General features: G+C 48.5%; 1 protein-coding gene and 1 pseudogene across 3 annotated transcripts; both read right to left on the bottom strand.

Moving 5' to 3' along the window:
• Positions 1-1,585: 1,585 nt before the first annotated feature.
• FOXG1 (forkhead box G1) lies at positions 1,586-6,383 on the bottom strand. Of its 3 annotated transcripts, XM_059709661.1 has the most exons (3): positions 5,780-6,383; positions 5,353-5,409; positions 1,586-5,044 (listed from the first exon to the last, which is right to left on the bottom strand). In XM_059709661.1, the coding sequence occupies exon 3, from the start codon at positions 4,516-4,518 to the stop codon at positions 3,046-3,048; it is 1,473 nt and encodes a 490-aa protein (XP_059565644.1). In that variant the 5' UTR covers positions 4,519-5,044; positions 5,353-5,409; positions 5,780-6,383; the 3' UTR covers positions 1,586-3,045. The 3 variants fall into 3 exon arrangements, with proteins under 3 accessions (XP_059565644.1, XP_059565634.1, XP_059565654.1); XM_059709651.1 differs by having other exon boundaries at positions 5,353-6,383; XM_059709671.1 differs by lacking the exon at positions 5,353-5,409.
• The window catches only part of LOC132229725 (glyceraldehyde-3-phosphate dehydrogenase-like), an 87,551-nt pseudogene continuing 75,433 nt past the window's right edge, over positions 5,895-18,012 (bottom strand).

The raw sequence follows: 18,012 nt of genomic DNA, 5'->3' as shown, positions 1-18,012 counted from the left end.
GGCAGCAGGAGGCCTTCACGAATTTCTCTATCCCCCATTATATATGTAACTTGGACATGTATCCAAGTAGAATTTCCACTCCAGTCCTTAGTTCCTATGAATTCAAACAAGTCAGTTTTAATCTTGACTTCAAACTATAATGTTTGCCATTGAAATTCTATTTCTCCATCATGCAAATAAACCCTTATCACAAAAAATATAGATATTTAATATGGCTAAAAAAAATACTCAAGGAGGGAATCTTTCTTCCAGATCTAGGTCCTTTTAACTCAATATAAGAGTCCAACTCTCCAACTTTTGATCGGCAAAAGACTATATTTCTTCGGTACCAGTACATTATCATTCCACAAATAAAACCCCCAATAAAAGCAAACACATCATCACCTTTTTCAGTCTAAACACATGCTTTTCCTTCAGCTGTTTTTGTTCACAAATGCATCAGTGGGGTTCTCCTCTGCCTAACCTCATTCACTTGGACTCTATCACTATTTTTAATACCAGCCATAAATTTGGCTTCTAAAACAATTTATTTGTGGGATTTTCTTTCATGCTTCATTCTGAAGAACGGATAAATTTCAAGCAACTTGGACCTTTGGTAAAATTGCTGTCATATGAAAAAAATAAAATCATGCCCAGTCTGCTTAAAGGAGATAATTAAACTAGCCGTCTTAGTCTATTAGGTCCATTCCCTATTTGTACATACTTGGTTCCAGCTCTTTTAATTATCCTGGCCCTTATCTTTCTGTCTTTCGTAGACACCTCCCTTTCTTACTCATTCTTTCCTTTGGTAGTGGGGATTTTTTTTTCCTTTAAAGATCCTTTTTTTCCCCTTTCCTCCCTTCTCTCTCTCACTTCCTTCTTCTACCTCCCCATTCGCAACCCATCCATCCCCATATTCCAATATTAACTGTGCTGTATTTCTATTTCAAATCTATTTGAGTCACTCTTGCTTCTCTCCTAGGCTTTATTTTTTTCCCCCCCTGAGCAACTCTCTAAGTGTTTGCCGATAACATCTTGGGGACAGATTATTTTTCATTGGGCCCATTGTAAGAAGTAGCCAGCTTATTGCATTACTGCAGAACACATTTCAGACTATACAATTGTAACAAATGAACAACTTGTCCTCCATGGACTCACCACAGGATCCAATTAGTTACTAAACCTTTTACTTAGGTTTTATAATTATTTTCTGGACTCATTGCAATTGGACTGCTGAAACAATTCAAAAATCATTTCATGTTGTTTCAGATTTATATGTATATGCATATGTATGCATGCATATGTGTGTTACAAGTTAAAATTATGACTGTAAACAAAAGAAACAAATCTCTAGATTATACAGACTTATCTAAAAGGGAATCAAATAAATACCTCTACATTGCAAAAATGAAAGAAAATGAGAAAGAGGCATTTTACTGCTTCTGAACTTCTAGAATTTTAAATTGTTATAATTTAAAAATAAAATGTAAACATTGGTCTGCAAGTCATTACAACAGGTGAGCACTTCAGCAAAATCTATATTGCAACTTCAGCACATCTTTATTAGAACTCTTTCATTGTGAGTAAACAACGACCAAAATAAATGCTGACTTAGTATAAATACAAATATTTAAACAAAAATATTTGCAGCATTCATAGCGCAAATTTTACCTGAACTGAAGGGCTCTGTGTGTCTATATATATTACATATTGTGTGCATTATATTCACTTAGATCTAACCACATACATTTATTTATAGTTTGCCAAGTGGTATAAACAAGATACCTGAAACAAAATATATAAAAAGTAAGCATTCTATTGACTGATTTGAAAATAAACACAGGGTAAATAACTATGCACATTAAATTTATCTCTTTTTGAGTACATCTGCAGAAACTTAAAAATATCAGCTGAAAAGCCTATACTTTGTTTAAAGCTAGTGTTTATTAAATAGCCTGCTCCTTTGTAAAATTTGATTCCATAATGGAAAAAAATACTCTTTTCATTTAAAGTCTCAGTTCAAATGAAAGGAGCTTTTAAATTTTATTTGGCTGAAAAAGCCTTTGAATTCTCTAGAACTTAGCTCTCTAGTTAATAAAAGAGACAAAAGTATCAAGTTATATATGAATTTAGCCTATTTTTTATTTCTGTGTGTTCATAGTAAACATTTTTGTAAGTGACAAACACGGGCATATGACCACAGTATCACAATCAAATTTTAAGACAACATTAACAATCACTCAAATTTATGCGGCATTTGCGCAACACAGGTTACATATTTGCAAGGTTTACCTATAAGTACAATAGGTATTAACATTTCACTACATTTAGAAAAAATAAAAGTGACCTGTTAGTGACCACATACATCAAAATATACACAACACAAACTGAAGGCAATCATTAATTTTGTCCCCTTCCAATTCATTTGAATGGGCAGTGCTGCCAACTGAAACAACTTTCTTTTTTTTTTTTTTAATACTTAGTATACCAAGTGCATTTTCTAGAACCCAATCTTTGGTCTAAAAGTAAACAAAAGGAAAAAAAAAACAGTTTTAAAAAGAAAAGGACAAAACAATAAACGGCCAAAATAATTTCTTGGGCACCTTTACTACGAATGCTTCTTAAATACAAATTACAGTTTAACATTTAAAAACTCTCCCCATAATTTAGGTTGTTCTCAAGGTCTGCGTCCACCATGTAGGTCCATGATAACTTATAATACTGCACACATGGACATCTGGCGGCTCTGAGACTTGTCAGGTTTGAATGAAATGGCAAAGCAGTCACTATTTAGATACACGTTCTACTATAATTTTGACTTCCAAACTTCATATTCTACAATGTATGCTCCCCACATTGCACCTCGCTGACACTCCACACCTTGTTAGAATAATCAACAACCCTAAAGACTGAACAAACGTACAGAAATGGCGGGGGAGGGGGGAGGAGGGGTTGGAGGGGGAGGGGTCGCTTAATAAAAAATACCTGGACTTATTTTTTCTTTTAATTATCATTTACAATGCAAATGTGTGTAAAACGTTCACTTACAGTCTGGTCCCGGGGACGTTAATGTATTAAAGGGTTGGAGGAAGACCCCTGGTTCTGATGTGTGAAATAATCGGACAGTCCCCCGGACAGTCCCGTCGTGAAGCTCGGCAGCGAGGGTCTGAGGGACTCGCAGGGCAGGGTGGAGGGCGCCTGCGGCGACGTGGACGAGGACGCGGCCCGGGCGCCCATGGACGTGCTGCTCTGCGAGGTCATGGACGGGTGCGGGACGTGGGGGAAAAAGTAACTGGTCTGGCCCGCGAGCAGGTTGACCGAGCAGGGGTTGAGGGAGTAGGTCCCGGAGCAGGGCACCGACAGCCCGCAGGGCACCGAGGCGGCGAGCGCGGCGGCCGTCAGGTGGTGCGTGGCGTACGGGATCTCCCCGTTGACCAGCCGGTCCACGCTCAGCCCGTTGGCCGTGGAGAAGGAGTGGTTGTTGCCCAGCGAGTTCTGCGTCAACACGGAGCTGTAGGGCATCGGGTGGCTCGGGTAGGCCGACGCGGTGCCGTTGTAGCTCAAAGTGCTGCTGGCGCGGGGGTGGTGCAGGGACAGGAAGGGCGACATGGGCCAGTAGAGGGAGCCGGCGCGGTCCATGAAGGTGAGGCCGGTGGAGGTGAGGCGCGCCCCGCGCTTGAAGGCCAGCTTGGCCCGCGACGTGGTGGAGCGGCGGCGCAGCTTGCCCGTGGTGCCGCCGATGAACACGTCGTCGCTCGACGGGTCCAGCATCCAGTAGTTGCCCTTGCCCGGGTCGTCGTAGTGGCGCGGCACCTTCACGAAGCACTTGTTGAGCGACAGGTTGTGGCGGATGGAGTTCTGCCAGCCCTGCTTGTTCTCCCGGTAGTAGGGGAAGTTCTTCATGATGAACTCGTAGATGCCGTTGAGCGTGAGCCGCTTCTCGGGGCTCTGCCGGATGGCCATCATGATGAGCGCGTTGTAGCTGAAGGGCGGCTTCTCGTACTTGCCGTTCTTCTTCTCGCCCTCCTTGCCCCCCTCCCCGTCCTTGCCGCCCTCGCCCGCCCCCTTCTTCTCCTCCCCCCCGGCGCCCGCGCCCTTCTCCTTCTCGTCCGGCCCGACGGGCGCCAGCTCCCCAGAGCCGCCGCCGCCCGGCTCGCCCTTGCCGCCCAGGCCGTCCGCTTTGGCCCCGTCCAGGGCGGCGGCCGAGGGCGGCGGCGGCGGCGGCGGCGGCAGCAGCAGCGACTGGGGGCCCTTGTCGTCGTCGGGTCCCGGGGCGCCCCGCGCCTGGGGGGGCTGCGGGGCCTGGGGCGGCGGCGGCGGCGGCGGCGGCTGTTGCTGCGGCGGCGGTTGCGGCGCCGGCGGCGGCGGGTGGTGGTGATGGTGGTGGTGGTGGTGGTGGTGCTGCGGGTGGTGGCTGTTGTGGTGGCCGTGGCTCGCGTGGTGGTTGTCGTTCTGGACGGCCTCCGGCACCAGGCTGTTGATGCTGAACGAGGACTTGGGGATCATTTTCACCTCTTTCCTATCTCCCATGTCCAGCATCACCCAGGCGTCGAGGGGCAGCGGCGGCGGCGGCGGCGCGGGAGCGGGGCAGCGGCGCGGCGGGCGGCGGCGACCGGTGGGTGTCGAGCGGGGCGCGGGCGGCGCGGGCGGCGGCGGCGGCACTGAGCGCTCCGGCAGCAGCGCAGTTGGACCGCAGGCTCCGGCGCTGGCAAGTCATGTAGCACCAGCAGCAACCACCCCTCAGGAATTAGAAGGGGAAAAAAAAAAAGGAAAAGGAAAAAAGAAAGAGAAAAAAAGAAACCACCACCGCCCCGGGGGTGAAGCTCCCTCGCTCCCAACTCTACTTCTAGGTCTCCCCCCCACCCCCCGCTCCCCCCCCCCCTGCTGCTTCCTCCTCCTCCTCCTCCTCGCCCAGCAGCAGTCACAGCAGCAGCAGCAGCCCAAAGGGGGGGAGAGCCGGGCGGCGGGCGGGCGCGTCCCGGAGCGGCCGCGGCGAGCTGGGGAGACAGCGATCGAGGCGGCTATAGCCACAATTAATTTTCCGAGCTACAGGCGCACACTCGGGCTGTAAAAAAATTTTTGGTTTAACCTTTCCTACCGCTGGGCCAATCAGAGCCGGCGGCGTGCGGGAGCGTCTCTCCCGCCGCCGACCAATCAGCGGGCCCCGGCCCACCCACCCACGCCCCGCCCCCCGGCGCCCGCCCCCTCCGGGGCCCGCCTCCCCCGCGCCCGGGGCCCCGACCTCGCCGAGCCGCCGCGCAGGGATACGCCGGCGGGAGCACGCCGCGCCGCGGCCCCTCTGCGCGCCCCCCGCGCCCCTCCGCCCCGCGGGACTGCGCCACCGAAGTCCCCCTCGTAGGGCCCGTATCTCACATGCCGCCTCCCTCCGCACCGCATTGGGTCCTTTTCGTTTGAGCGTCAGTATTTGTCCTTATTGATTAAAGTTTGTATCCGGTTTTATTTTTAATAGCGGGGGCGGCGGCGGCGGAGGGAAGCGTGGGAGAGCGGGGAGAGGACGGATGGAAAGGGCAGGAAATGGAGGCGCAGGAGGAGAGGCGCGGCTGGGCACTACTTCCCCCGTCGGGCTGCAGGCCGGCCAGGCCTCCCCGAGCCCTTAGGACTGGGTGCCCCCGGGGGGACCGCCCTCCGAGGCGCTGGCGGGCGGCGGAGGGAAGGTCCTCCCCTGGCGCGGGGAGGGGTGCCCCGCACCTTCGCGGGAGGAGGGCCTGGCGAGGCTTGGAAGCGGTGGGATGAGGCGGGGGAAGGGTCCGGCGCGCGGGGCGAAGCCGGGGTTACTTACTTGGTTCCTGCGGCCTGGGCGGCGGCGAGCTCGGGGCTGGGGTCGCGCGCCGCCGGGAAGCCGGGCCGGGGGCTCGCGGCGCGGCGGCGGGCGGGGGCGGCGCAGTGGCGGGCGCCTAGGATGGCCTTCTGCAGTGCGGGATGTGCAGGGAGAAGGCCATGCCCGTCTCGAAATAAACCAGGTAACACACGCTCTGCCCGTGCGTCTCTTCCTTCCCCTTCCGTCCGGCTCCGGGCCGTCGCTCACGCGCCGGGTGACTCGTCGCCGTCTCCTCGCCGCTCCAGCGTCTCCTCCGCTTCTGATCCGGCTGGGAAGCGAGTAGGCGCTTGCGATCACCCTGGAAATGTTTTCATTTCGCTTGTTGACATTGGAGGGAAAATAAGGATGGGCGTCTATTTCTTTCCGGTTTTTTTAAAGCCTTCCTATTTTCACTCTTCTCTTTCCTTTTCTGACATGCTTTTCATTGGGGCGAGCCTTCACCCCGAAATAACCGCGTGCTGAAGCAGCCCTTTCCCCCTCTTCATGCTGCTGGAAGGCGCCTAGGAGCTTCGGGAGTGTGCCCCCCACCATCCCAGCCTCCTGGGCACTGGGGCTGGGAGGTGCGGCTGAGGGCTGAAGTGAGAGGGGAGATGGTGATTCGGGGGCTTTAAAAGGATCCCGTGGCCAGGGGCAGGGCTAAGGCCCGGCATTTCCCAGGGATTGGAATTCGGTTCGGAGCACACTGATCAAAGGCTGTTTCATCCCACATGGGCACGAAACATACCCTTTCTACGGAGGATGTAGGCTGAGAGAAGAGGGAGGTGGAGGCGAAGTGTAAACGAAAAGGCACCTTCCCCCACCCCCCCCCCCCCCCGTAAGGGAAAGAACCATAAAGTGTAAACATCACTTTGAGGAGCTCTCAGATAATCTGGCAGATGTGGTATTTAAGAAAACGAAGGAAGAATAAAACAATGTGGTGTGAAATTTCAGTTCTAATGTAAAGAATGCAATTAATGAGCACTCAGGGTCATAGGGAGTCTCCACTCTTCGCACCCCACCCTCACCTTGAAATTCTGAGAGAATCAACTCAAGGGAAAAATAGACAATTACAAAATTGGTAGTGATTTCTAAATATGTTTCTATTAGGAATGCCATAAGGGAGCTTTGGGCATTGGACTAACCTTAACTGTCCTCCCACTGTATGTATGTATTTTTCCCCAACCCCGATTTCTACATATTTTCTTACTTTAAAACAAACGATATTTACACGTGAGGTTTCAGCTCTCAACGTTGACAGTGACAGGGCCCCCAACATTGACTTCTAAGCTCAGGTGTCGTACAGGAGCGCGGTGAGCTAGTGGGCTTTTTGGACCAGGCTGGCGAGATCTCTGGGCCTTGGCTTTCCTGCTCGCTTTTCCTCCGCCCACTCTTCTCCCCTCCTCAGGCTTGTTATTCCTACTTTTCCTCAACTGGCTTTCCTCCCTCCTCCCCTCTGCCACCTCCCTCCTCACTCCCCCACCCCTTCTCCTCCGTTTCTCTCCCTCTCTCCATTCCTCCACCTACTCCCCGCTTCTCTCCCCCTCCCGCAGCCCCCCTTCCCAGCGCCACTTATAATGGCACACGAGGGGCTCCCTCCGAGGTGGACGCCCGGTACGTTTTCGTAGTCGGTCTAGCGTGAAATGATTCGGTGTAACCGGATTCTTGGGAAAGGACAGGTTACGTAAACATTTACTGATGTGGAGTAACTATACTATTTGTACTCTGATATGCAGGAAGGAAAGTGTTGATTAACACAGAAGAAAAAAAAAAGCGAAATTAGCTGATTGCATGCTCATAAGTGCAAGCTGTCATTGAACTGCTTTTAAAATAGACACAGCTGGGTGTTTGTGTTGAAAAATTTCTTGTGTTTTTGCTAATACTGAAATAAGCATGATTTTGTATACCAAACATTTTCAGATCATTAAAATTTGTAATCTGTGCTGGTTTTAAACACAAAGAAAAGAAACAGAATCATTTCGATGTAAAATTTGCTGATATTATATTAACTCAATCAGGTCTGTACAAATTGTGCATTGTGCTTCCTAAAATCTGTTTGATCAATTTAATACACAAAGTGCCAAACGTGGGTATTGTTTGTTAACATTGGGCATTTTATTCAAATCCAAGCTCAGCAGCAAAGTGGAGGAGCATTCCTTGAATACAACCACCAGCCCTGACTGATGAATTTTTAATGTTTGAAGGTGTTTCTTAGGTCAAAGCTGAGTGTGCATTGTTTTTGTAATCCTGCATGAAATTTTAGCAGGTGGAAATAAGTTTTTCTTCTGTTTACTTTCAAACAGCAAAAACTGGAGCCTGCTAATGAGAGCTGTAATAATCTGATTTTATGTGCCAGGAGCTTATATTGACTGGAAAAAATGTTTTGCATGCATATTAAGAATGTGTTATATTATTTTAAGGATTGCATGAATGCAAGTCTCCCAAAATAGGATATTTGTGTAGGAATACATAGATTATAGTTTACTATGATCATATTAAAGATCTGGGCTCCCTAATGAAAAAGGTCATTTGCAATTTTGGGTGAAGTGAGCTTGAGTTCCTGTTAATAATTTTAATTGGACTTTGTAGTGAGATAGAGTGCCATATATAGGTGTGGGGGTAGGCTTGTTGAACAAAACATGCACTGTTTACCCAGCAGCCCACATTTGTCTCAGCAATGGCTTCTTTTTAGAACTGCTACTAGATGAAATGGAGGGGGAGGGGGTTCTTGGACAGAGTATTTTGCAAGTTGAAAGTCCCTGGATGAAGCTTTGTCTATCTTACTGAACAATTTGGGTGCAAACTGGATTTGAGGGACTGCCCATGTCCACTTCGGGCTTCTTTCCTAAACACACGAAGCCCTGACTTTGTATTTCCACTGCACTCAGTCAGGGTGATTGTTGTCAAAAGACAAAGGGCACCTAGTGGTCTCAGATCTGAAACAAATTCTCTATCATTCTAATATTTTTTCATCAGCAGCTTAATTTTGAGCTCACACACATACATCTACAAATGCACCTTGTTAACGAATCAAAGCATAAGTCAGAGCAAATGTAATTTTCTGGTATATATAGTGGTGAACTTTTCCTTCTCTGGCTACCGCCTCCCCCGACCCCACCAAAAGGAAGGACAGACTCAGTGAGCAGTTCCAACGGAAGAATTGCTTGGGAAATGAGTTAGATTATTCCGTTTCTAGTTGTAATGAATAACCAAGGCTCCACAGCCTATTGCATCCCAGTAGGGAGCAGCGCGATACATTTTTCTGTTTGGCGGTGATGCATTGTCTTCCTTGGGGCCTATTTCCAGCTTTCCGTGCTTCCCTTCTTTTTTCCTTGTTACCTGCTTGTTAAAGGAGGGCAAGTCATTCCTACCTAAAATCCACCCTGCACTCAGCTCCCTGGGTAGGGTATCCCTGAAGGGGAGCCCAGCGTCCAGCTCTAGCTAAAGCTCTCTTCCTGCAGATGCTCAGGGAGTCCCTGACCCGGTGACGTGTGGGAGCGAGTGGAACCCATGCAGAGGCACCCAGGTATTTCCAGAGATCCTGTAACAAGAAAGGTCGCCCCCATTTGAGCCAACGTCTCTGTAATCCCTTCCTAACAGCAGGTAATGGTGCTAACATTTAGTGATCATAAATTACTCTTTAGCGTGTTGTATCCTTGTTCTGTGGGTTTTGGTTACAGGTTATAAGATTAGGTTTGCGAGAACAGTAGTGAACTAAACTTCTCAGTAAGAGGTCTTCACACCAGGGAAGTGTTACTTTTCTGCAGCAGCCCTGCCTCATCACTCATTAGGGAGCTGCAGGCTGTCAGGCGGCTGCACTCTGCACGCGCGCACCCTCAACATCCCCGGGGGCGCGCATATATATATATATATATATATATATATATATATATATATATATATATATATATATTCTGTGCTCTTTCACACACACAGCACTAAAACTAAATTAAGAAGCCGATGATTAAGACAAGCGTCTACTAGGCCTGTCATTTCAGCATCCTTCCATCATAACATTGTGGCAATGGCAATTTTCCTTGAGAACCTCAAGAAAAAAAATCTAAGGGAGAGCCTCCTATTTGAGAGTTGAAATGTTTAACTTATATTAGCTAGGGAACCACTTTGGAAGCAAGTAAGCCCAAGGTCTCAGAAAGAAAGAAAGAAATGGAAGAAAGAAAGAAATGAAAGAAAGAAAGAAAAGAAAGAAAGAAAGAAAGAAAGAAAGAAAGAAAGAAAGAAAGAAAGAAAGAAAGAAAGAAAGAAAAAGAAAGACGAACTAGATAGATAGAAACCCCTTGAGACTAGGACTCGCAGGCAGGTGTCTTTGACTCGGCCAGAGGTCCCAGGCTCTCTCAAGGCAAGTACATAATCACGGAAATGAGTGGTCCTGAGACCTGCAACAAAACACAGTGGGGAGAAACTTCTTCCCAATATTTCTCCACAGAGAGACAGGTGCAGAGATCCACGATGGACTATGACTACCCCAGGGCCAAAGGACTTTAGAAAAGTCTCTCAGTCAGACTGCTCTGCACATTTTTTGTAAATATAAAATGCCCACTACCCTTTTACTTGTTTCCGGTTATGTGGTTATTTGCCAGTATACTCGGGACCTTCAAGGATGGACAATTTGTGGAAAAAGTTGAGACCCTGATTATGTGAGGGCAAGCCTGTTCCATTTCTTTACCCCATTCACTTTGGAGAAAGGGTTCCACACCTTTAGGACAATCACGCACTAAAGGCCAATTCCTTTCCCCGCCTCTGGTTGCCCAAGGAAAGGGCGCAGCTTCTTCACAATGGTCAGGAAATGCGAAAGACAAAGATTTGGAGGGGTGATGGTAAATGAGAATGAAGGAGGTTAGGGCTCAGGTCCTTAGTTTTAATCCTCCAGTGTATCTGAAAGGGAGAAAGTGAGACTTGGAAAAAGTCAGCACACAAGACAATGCTACCTTGGATTTTCCATCAGCGACACACCAAAAGAAGGGAAAAGTTACTTTTAAATATATGTCAGGTTGAAAGAAAAGCTTACAGGCTTCAAAATGCTGAGCTTCTAACTGTCCCATCACTGTTCTCCATAATTAGTTGGAGCTACAATTTGATCACCCATAGGAGCCTGAATAATCTACTTTGGGAAGTGTTGTTGCACTGCTCAGAGATGGTGGGGCATTGAGGCTCCCCTGTTTTTAAACACCCTTCCAGAAAGTCCCCAAACTCCTGTGTAGTGAGGGAAGATGGACCAGTGTGACTCCGTGGCCATTAGGCAGTCAGTTCTGAACCAGCAACCTTCTCAATTCTTATAAGTCCATCTGACCGGCCCATATAGCGGATCCATGAGTGAATTTTAGAAAATGCTCTCACCCTCTGATGGTCTGTGAAGGAATGAGAAGAAAACTGCATGGGGTGAGCAGACCAGCAGGCACGCAGAGAACCATTCATCCCAACGTCTCCCTTTGCCTGGGGAAAGTCCTATGAGAGAAAGTAAACTATTAACCGAATACATTTGCTTCCTTTCTAAAATCCTGGGGGAACAAACCGACGAACCAGTTTTACTTGTGCCTGTCTCGCACCCACCTGCCTCCTAACTCTTGAAATGCCTTTCCTGGAGGTCTTCCCCTTCCCCCTCCAAATCGAAGCAGTAGAATATCCCTGAGAGCATCCTTTGCCAAAAGGTCGTGATCTCCTCTCTCCCGAGTTCACCCCTGGAGGCTGAAACCGCAACGGTTCCGGCAAGCAGTGTCCAGGGGTCCTCGCTCCTCCCCGCGCACACCCGTGCGCGCCAGCCCGCGCTCCTTTGTCGCCGGCGCCTGCCGAGCGCAATCAAGCTGGAGGGCTTGCTCTTAGATTTCATTTCCGGATTTTTCACCGTTAAAGTTACCTTTTCAGCGGAGATGTCTCGTGTTGGCACATCACACCGGAAGCATGCACACAGATCAATAATTTGGGGCTAAGAGGTCATCTGCCACGGCGAACACGAGAAAAAAAAAATTAGAGACCAGTTAAAGGTTTTAAGCTTATTATTTGTATAAAGCACACATCAGAGTCAATAGACTGGGGTGCGTGCAGGTGAAGTCAATTCGAATATTCAATTACACATAAGGGGCTTTGAACCCAGTAGGGGAGAGCAGTTATACCCCCATTTCTCTCCTGCCCGTTGGAAGGAGTGGCAGGCCGGGAGGAGAGGAGCGGCCGGGATAAGCTAGATTGGGCTGGCGTCAGGAACCAGTTACCGTTATTATGTGAAAACAAACTATCCGAACCCTCCATTTCAGAATCGACAACAGAAGTGGTGGTGGTGGTGGGGTCCCTCTTATTTACAAAGCAATCCTAGATAGAGTCTTGTTTACCAGTGTGAGTATCTCCCTTCTGGCTTTGTACTAGGGCGCGCAGGAGAGAAAGTAACCTTGGAGAAGAAAGCCCGATCGGCGAGTAGGGCTTCCGTGCCTGTGAACGATGAATCACTACAGTGAAGGGGTTTCCTTTTATTCTCACCCTTTTCTCTTCTCCTGGAGCGTGAACTTGTTAGATAAGATAGATGAGGCCCCGAGGAAATGGAAGCGCTGAAAAGCCGGCTCCTTGGAGAGGGCCTGCGAGGCTGGCAGGCGGCTGCTGCGCGCCCTCTCGGAGCGGAGGGCGCCGAGCTCGCTGGGGGCTTCCCCGCTGCTGCCTCCGCGGCCGCCAGCAGGCCCACGCCGCTCCCACCGCGCCGCGCAGACCTACCTTACCTTTCGGCCGGAGAGTGAACACCCCAGACGACGAGAGAATGGCCCCTAACTGTGATGAGTTTCTTCTCTCCGGCTGGGAACACCCTAAGCGGGGCCGCAGGTTTTCCTGGAAGAAGTTCGAAACACAAAACAGAGGGTGTGAGGCACTAGATTTTAAAGAAGTCTGGAACCGCACAGGGGACATTATTTTCCTCATTAATTTGAAGTAATACTCTTTCCTTAATTATATGTATATACGCGCTATTGATGACATACCGCGTTTTACTTGGGGGAAAAAAATGCTTAGCACACATTCCTCATTCTTTGTCCCCTCGAACCGAACATTTTCAGCTGATAGTGTGGCTGGTTGGGATCAATTAGTACTGGATTTTGCCCCAGGATTGCTCCCCAGGGCAGGCAAATGGAGCCAACTCATCCCCAGCATCCCCCCCCCCCGCCCCCTCCCGGCCCACGTGCGTATCCACGCCAGGGTTTTAGAAGCAGTTCAAAATCCCCAGCCTTGGTTTCACTTGATTTTGTTGTTGTTGTTATTGGTAAATATTGGGTCATACACAAGCCACTAGTCAGAGCCTTTGGCTCCATCTCGCAGCTGCAGCTCCTAGCGGGGCCTTTGAGTCCTGTCTTAGGAACTGGAGGGATTGCTTCATCGGGAAAAGAATTGCTCAACCTCGTCCCTTCAGCTGTGGAGATGGTTCCTTAAAATCTTACGTCCTGTCTGTTTACTGTCATGTTTATTTCTTAATTTGCTCAGATATGTGAACACTAGGTATATGTGTGTCTTTCCCCCCCTCCCCCCGTATCTTTTCATTGAAATTATCTTTTTTTTTTAAGAGAGAAACTATTGATCCCAGTTTTCTATGTCTATCTGAAACCAAGAAGAACAAGAGAGTAACAAATAATTGTTATTTTGGGGAGTGGGTGGTTGAGTAGGTAGGACGTTTGGGGGTTGTGTAATTGGAGTAATATATACAGTTTATCTTTTGACTGCTCTGTGTATTCTCTTTCCCTTGATACATATTGCATATGAACTGAACCCATGGTTGGCTTGTCTTGGCATGTTTGAAGCCCCAGACACCCAACAGTATCATTACAGGAAAGAGACAAAACCCCAAAGACTCCAGGCAGTGAGGGGGCTGTCTTTGGAGTGAATGGAGAATGTGTCTTGGCTTTGGGCTTTTTGGGTGAGCTCACCCAGTGGCTCAGACTGCCTGGCACCCCGAGTTCAGGTCTTCCCCGCTGAAGAACAGGGAAGGGTGAGGATAGGGGTGGGGAAAGAAGCGGCTGATTTTCGACATGTCTAAGGGACTCTTTCTATTTATCAGTGTTACCGAAGTGTACGTTACTGGAGAAACAACAAAACAAGCATAGAGCTGCAATTTTCAAGAAAATAGGATCCCCAAATATAAAAATAAAAAAGTAGCAGATAAGATGTATAATTCAATCAAATTACACAAAATTGCTTGAAAATCCAGAACAGTAGCGATCCATTATGCTTCTGTTTTATTAGTGACAAGTACAATTACTCTAAAATAAAGAACACTGGTGAATATATAATTGGCTGTAATCATGTTAGTGTTTGAATAAAAATGACGGGAACATTTAACACTTTGACAACAAAATGTTCAGAAATAACTTATTTATTCAAACAGTTTTTATTTTCCACCAAGTGAAGGAGAAACACAGTTTGCTTAGGAAAAATCAATGACTTTTCCCTGCAACAAATAAATATCCAAAGGGGGAAAAAGCCCCATACCTCTATATTATCACTGTTATTATTTTTAACCAGCAAGAAGCTTAATCTTGTGTTTGGGAGTCAGCAGCCGCCTGACGGTTGTGGGACCAACGCCCGCCACCTAGAGGATGAACTCTGCAGCTCACCCAACGCCAGCGGGGCTTCGGCGGTGATCTCGGGAATCAAAGTTAATATTCCTTTGCAAATTGCTCTCCCAACTAACTCCCTCCTCCGCACCCCCTCACCGCCCCAGACGCCCTACAACCTCGTCACAATATTTTCTTAGTAATTGCTCTACACAACTGACAGAAGCGCCAAGTCTCTGGCAGCGCGGTGCTCTCCCAGCAAAGATCCAGAGCGAGTTAGGGAAGCAGGTCAGGAATCATTTGGGTCTGGGGAGATAATCCACTCTCAGCCAAAACTCATCTAGCAGAGGCTGAATTGGGGTCCTGTGAAGCAATGGCTGATGCCGGAACCACCATACTCCAGTGCTTTTTAGGGCTTTCTTGCAGAAAACAAAGCCGGGGTTCCTCTGAGGCTAGTTGCTTATGGGGGGCTTCCCCCGCCCCGGACTTCCCCCCAGTCCACGCTTCCCTCCGTCTCCCCCTCCCCCTGCAACCAACCACCCCTGCAACTCGAAGGCCTGCGATCCCAGCTCTCTCTAATCAATTCTTAAAGCCCAGCTGGTCTTTTGATTTTTCCCAAATGAACTGCTTGACGTACTGAGGTAAAGGCATTAAGGGGAAGGTGAGATCTCAGGTCTCTACACAGAGTCCCCGAGTTTCTAAAAAACTAACAGTGTGCGGGCCAGGGAGGCTGGATTGGGGATCGGGCCCAAGGGCCTACTGGTCTTTTAGCATTTGTGTCTGATGTCACCCATAGGCTCCTCTGGCAGAAAGAGCCACCCTCACGCCCAGATCCTGCCCGACCATTCTCACGCAAATCTTGGGGACAGGAGATGCTCAGCGAGGGTGCAGGGGCCGTGGCAAGAGAGGTACCGAGCTACTCCGTGCGCTCAGGGTCTGGTTGATCCCGGAGTAGCAGACCTTCCACAGCTGCGCGCCCGCCGTCCAGGCCCGTCTCCACACACCCCTGTCCTTGCTCTAATGTACCCAGAACACTGTTCAAGCCGCAAGTTGGCTAGAAAGCCGAGGAGGGGACAAGCAAGTTGAATGTTTTGGGGAAAAAACCAACCCTGATAAATAATTGGGCATCAAGTACCCAATTTTATTCCTGCTATTTTCTCTCCTTCTCTTCCTTACCGCCCTCAATTTCTCACTTCCTCCAGCCCTCTTCCCTTGTCTGCTTTCTCGCACCTTTATCTCTGTCTTTATCCTTTCCCCTGTCTCTGTCTCCTTCTAAGTCAGCGGTTCTCAACCTGTGAGTCGCGACCCCTTTGGCGGTGGAACGACCCTTTCACAGGGGTCGCCTAAGACCGTCCTGCATATCAGATCTTTACATTACGATTCATAACAGTAACAACATTACAGTTATGAAGTAGCAACGAAAATAATTTTATGGTTGGGGGTCACAACATGAGGAACTGTATTTAAAGGGCCAGATGGTTGAGAACCACTGTTCTAAGGGGAAGAGAAAGGACGCAGCAGGAGGGCTGTGGAGGTGACCATTTTTACATTGAATTTCAGAGCCTCCTTACTTGTCAGTTCTCAGTCCTGGTGCTGGAGCTTAAAGAAGGCACCCCAAAGATGCCGCTTCCGCCCTCCCTCCCTGCCGTGACCTCAGAACCCTGGCCTAAGAAGTTCTTGTCATGTTGTGGAAATTAATTTTTGAGATGGTCGAAATAAATGTATATACAAAAACCAAACCAAGGCAAAAATCACCTCTAAAACCGATGTCCAGCACATGCACCCCCCGCCCCCACTCAATTGAGGGCCCGCCCCAAACTAACTCCACCCTCCCGCCTAAGAACTTCAGTCCTCCGAAATGTTTCGTGTTGTTTTATGTAAAACTAGCGCTTCCACTCCACTCCCAAGTCTATCATTACCCGCCCGCATTATATTAGCAGGCGATGTTAGCCTTCCCCTACGTGTTCAGGCTGCTAATGAGGGCCACTAAACGCAGCGAAAAATGCTCATCTGTGGCGCTTTTCCCAAGGCTGGCCCCGATGCTGGCTCCTTTTCCCATTCTTTTCAAGGCAGCCCCTTCCTCCAGGCCCCGTCCTTGTTCTTCTTAAGGCGGGGCTGAAAAAAGGGTCGGGCAACTTTGAGTGAGTGTGAGAGAGAGAGCTCACTCTATCCCCCGCCTGCCAACCCACCCATGAAGTGGTGAATTTTGGGTTTTCCCTTGGGAGCAGGAATGGCTGGATGCTTCCTCCGCGGCACTCGGTTGCCTCTCAGGGAATTTGCCTTCGCATTTCCCTCAGCCACCCCTTTCCGTTCTCAGCTCAGCCTGTGAAAGCGGTTCAGGGTTGCTCTCACCGCCACCTCTGCGTCCTGCTTAGCCGGGGCCTTCGGAAGGCAACCCTGTCTGGTCCGCTGGCAGGAAAACTGGGCTGGAGATGCTTTCTGTATAAGACTGTGTGTTGTGTGCGTTTGTCTGGTGTTAGTAACTTTATGGGGGAGACGCTCCTGGGCTTGCTGCGCACCCTTCGCCATGGAGGAGACTCCCAGGGAAGGAATCACCTGGGCTTACACGACGGCCTTTTGTCATTTTCTCTCGTCTTTCAAGTGTGGCCTGGGAGAGTCATACTTCATATGTATCCAGTTTCCAAGAAGACCATCAGGGAGAAAGCAAAATAAGAGTAACTTAATGTGTAATAAGCACTACTCAATGGGTTTGGGTATAAAAAGATAATTGCCTTCATTGCTTCCACCTGGAACACTTTTGCTTTTTAAAAGCCTAGAAAGTGTAAACATGAAACAGTTTTCCAATTCTGGCTTTCTTCCTATGGCTCCTGAGGCAAGTGACGTCACCTTTCCAGTTCTTTCTTCATCTTTAAATGATCTGCATGCATTGCTATGTAAAATGTCATCCACTCACCAAAACCCCAACAACAATAAAAAACAGTTCCTCAGATTATAAGAACCTTCTTTTTTTTATGGATACGAGGAAAAATCTCATTCAAACGGCAGCAGCGACATCTAGTGACAAAAATGCTCAATAATAGTGATGAAGGTGTGGGATCGCTTACCCAGGTTTTCAGAGTAGAGAGACATCTTGGTTTTTCTAATAAATTTCGAGTGTCTGTCTGGCAATGAGCACTCTTTTGATATAAAAGGGCATTTTATTGAATTTAGATTATGTGAGATAAAGGAAATATATTTTACTAGCTCAAGTGTGCAGAGGGCAGTTGAAATTTGTAAGAATATTCTTCTAATGTTTTAAATTTCATGTAAAGAGACTCTTTCATTTTGTGGGTTGTGCTTTACTTAAGTAATTTTTCCAAATTAAAACCAAATGTATAACTGCAAAAACTCTTAACAAAATTGGAAAAGTGCCGGGGTCCAACCCCAGCAGGTCCAGGGGTTCCCAAAGGCGTAGACGGAGTCGGCGAAGAAGGAATGACACGGAGACAGCGTTCAGTTGATCAGCAGCCTAGCCAGGATCTCCAGCCAAGTTCTGGTCTGGATCTCCAGAGAGGTTCTGCTTAGGATCTCCAGAGAGGTTCTGTCCAGGTTCTCCAGTCAGGTTCAGTCACCAGGTTCTAGTCAGGCTCTCCTGCCAATCTCCGCAGTCAGGTTCAGTCCAGGATCCCCTGCCATGCTCTCTCGCCAGGCTTTGCCTCCAAGCTCCGAGGCCAGTCCCTG

The sequence above is a fragment of the Myotis daubentonii genome, chromosome 1 (assembly GCF_963259705.1).
Source record: "Myotis daubentonii chromosome 1, mMyoDau2.1, whole genome shotgun sequence".
Taxonomy (NCBI): Eukaryota; Metazoa; Chordata; class Mammalia; order Chiroptera; family Vespertilionidae; genus Myotis; species Myotis daubentonii.
Note: the sequence above shows the minus strand (reverse complement) of the source record. Positions and strands in the feature narration are given on the sequence as shown.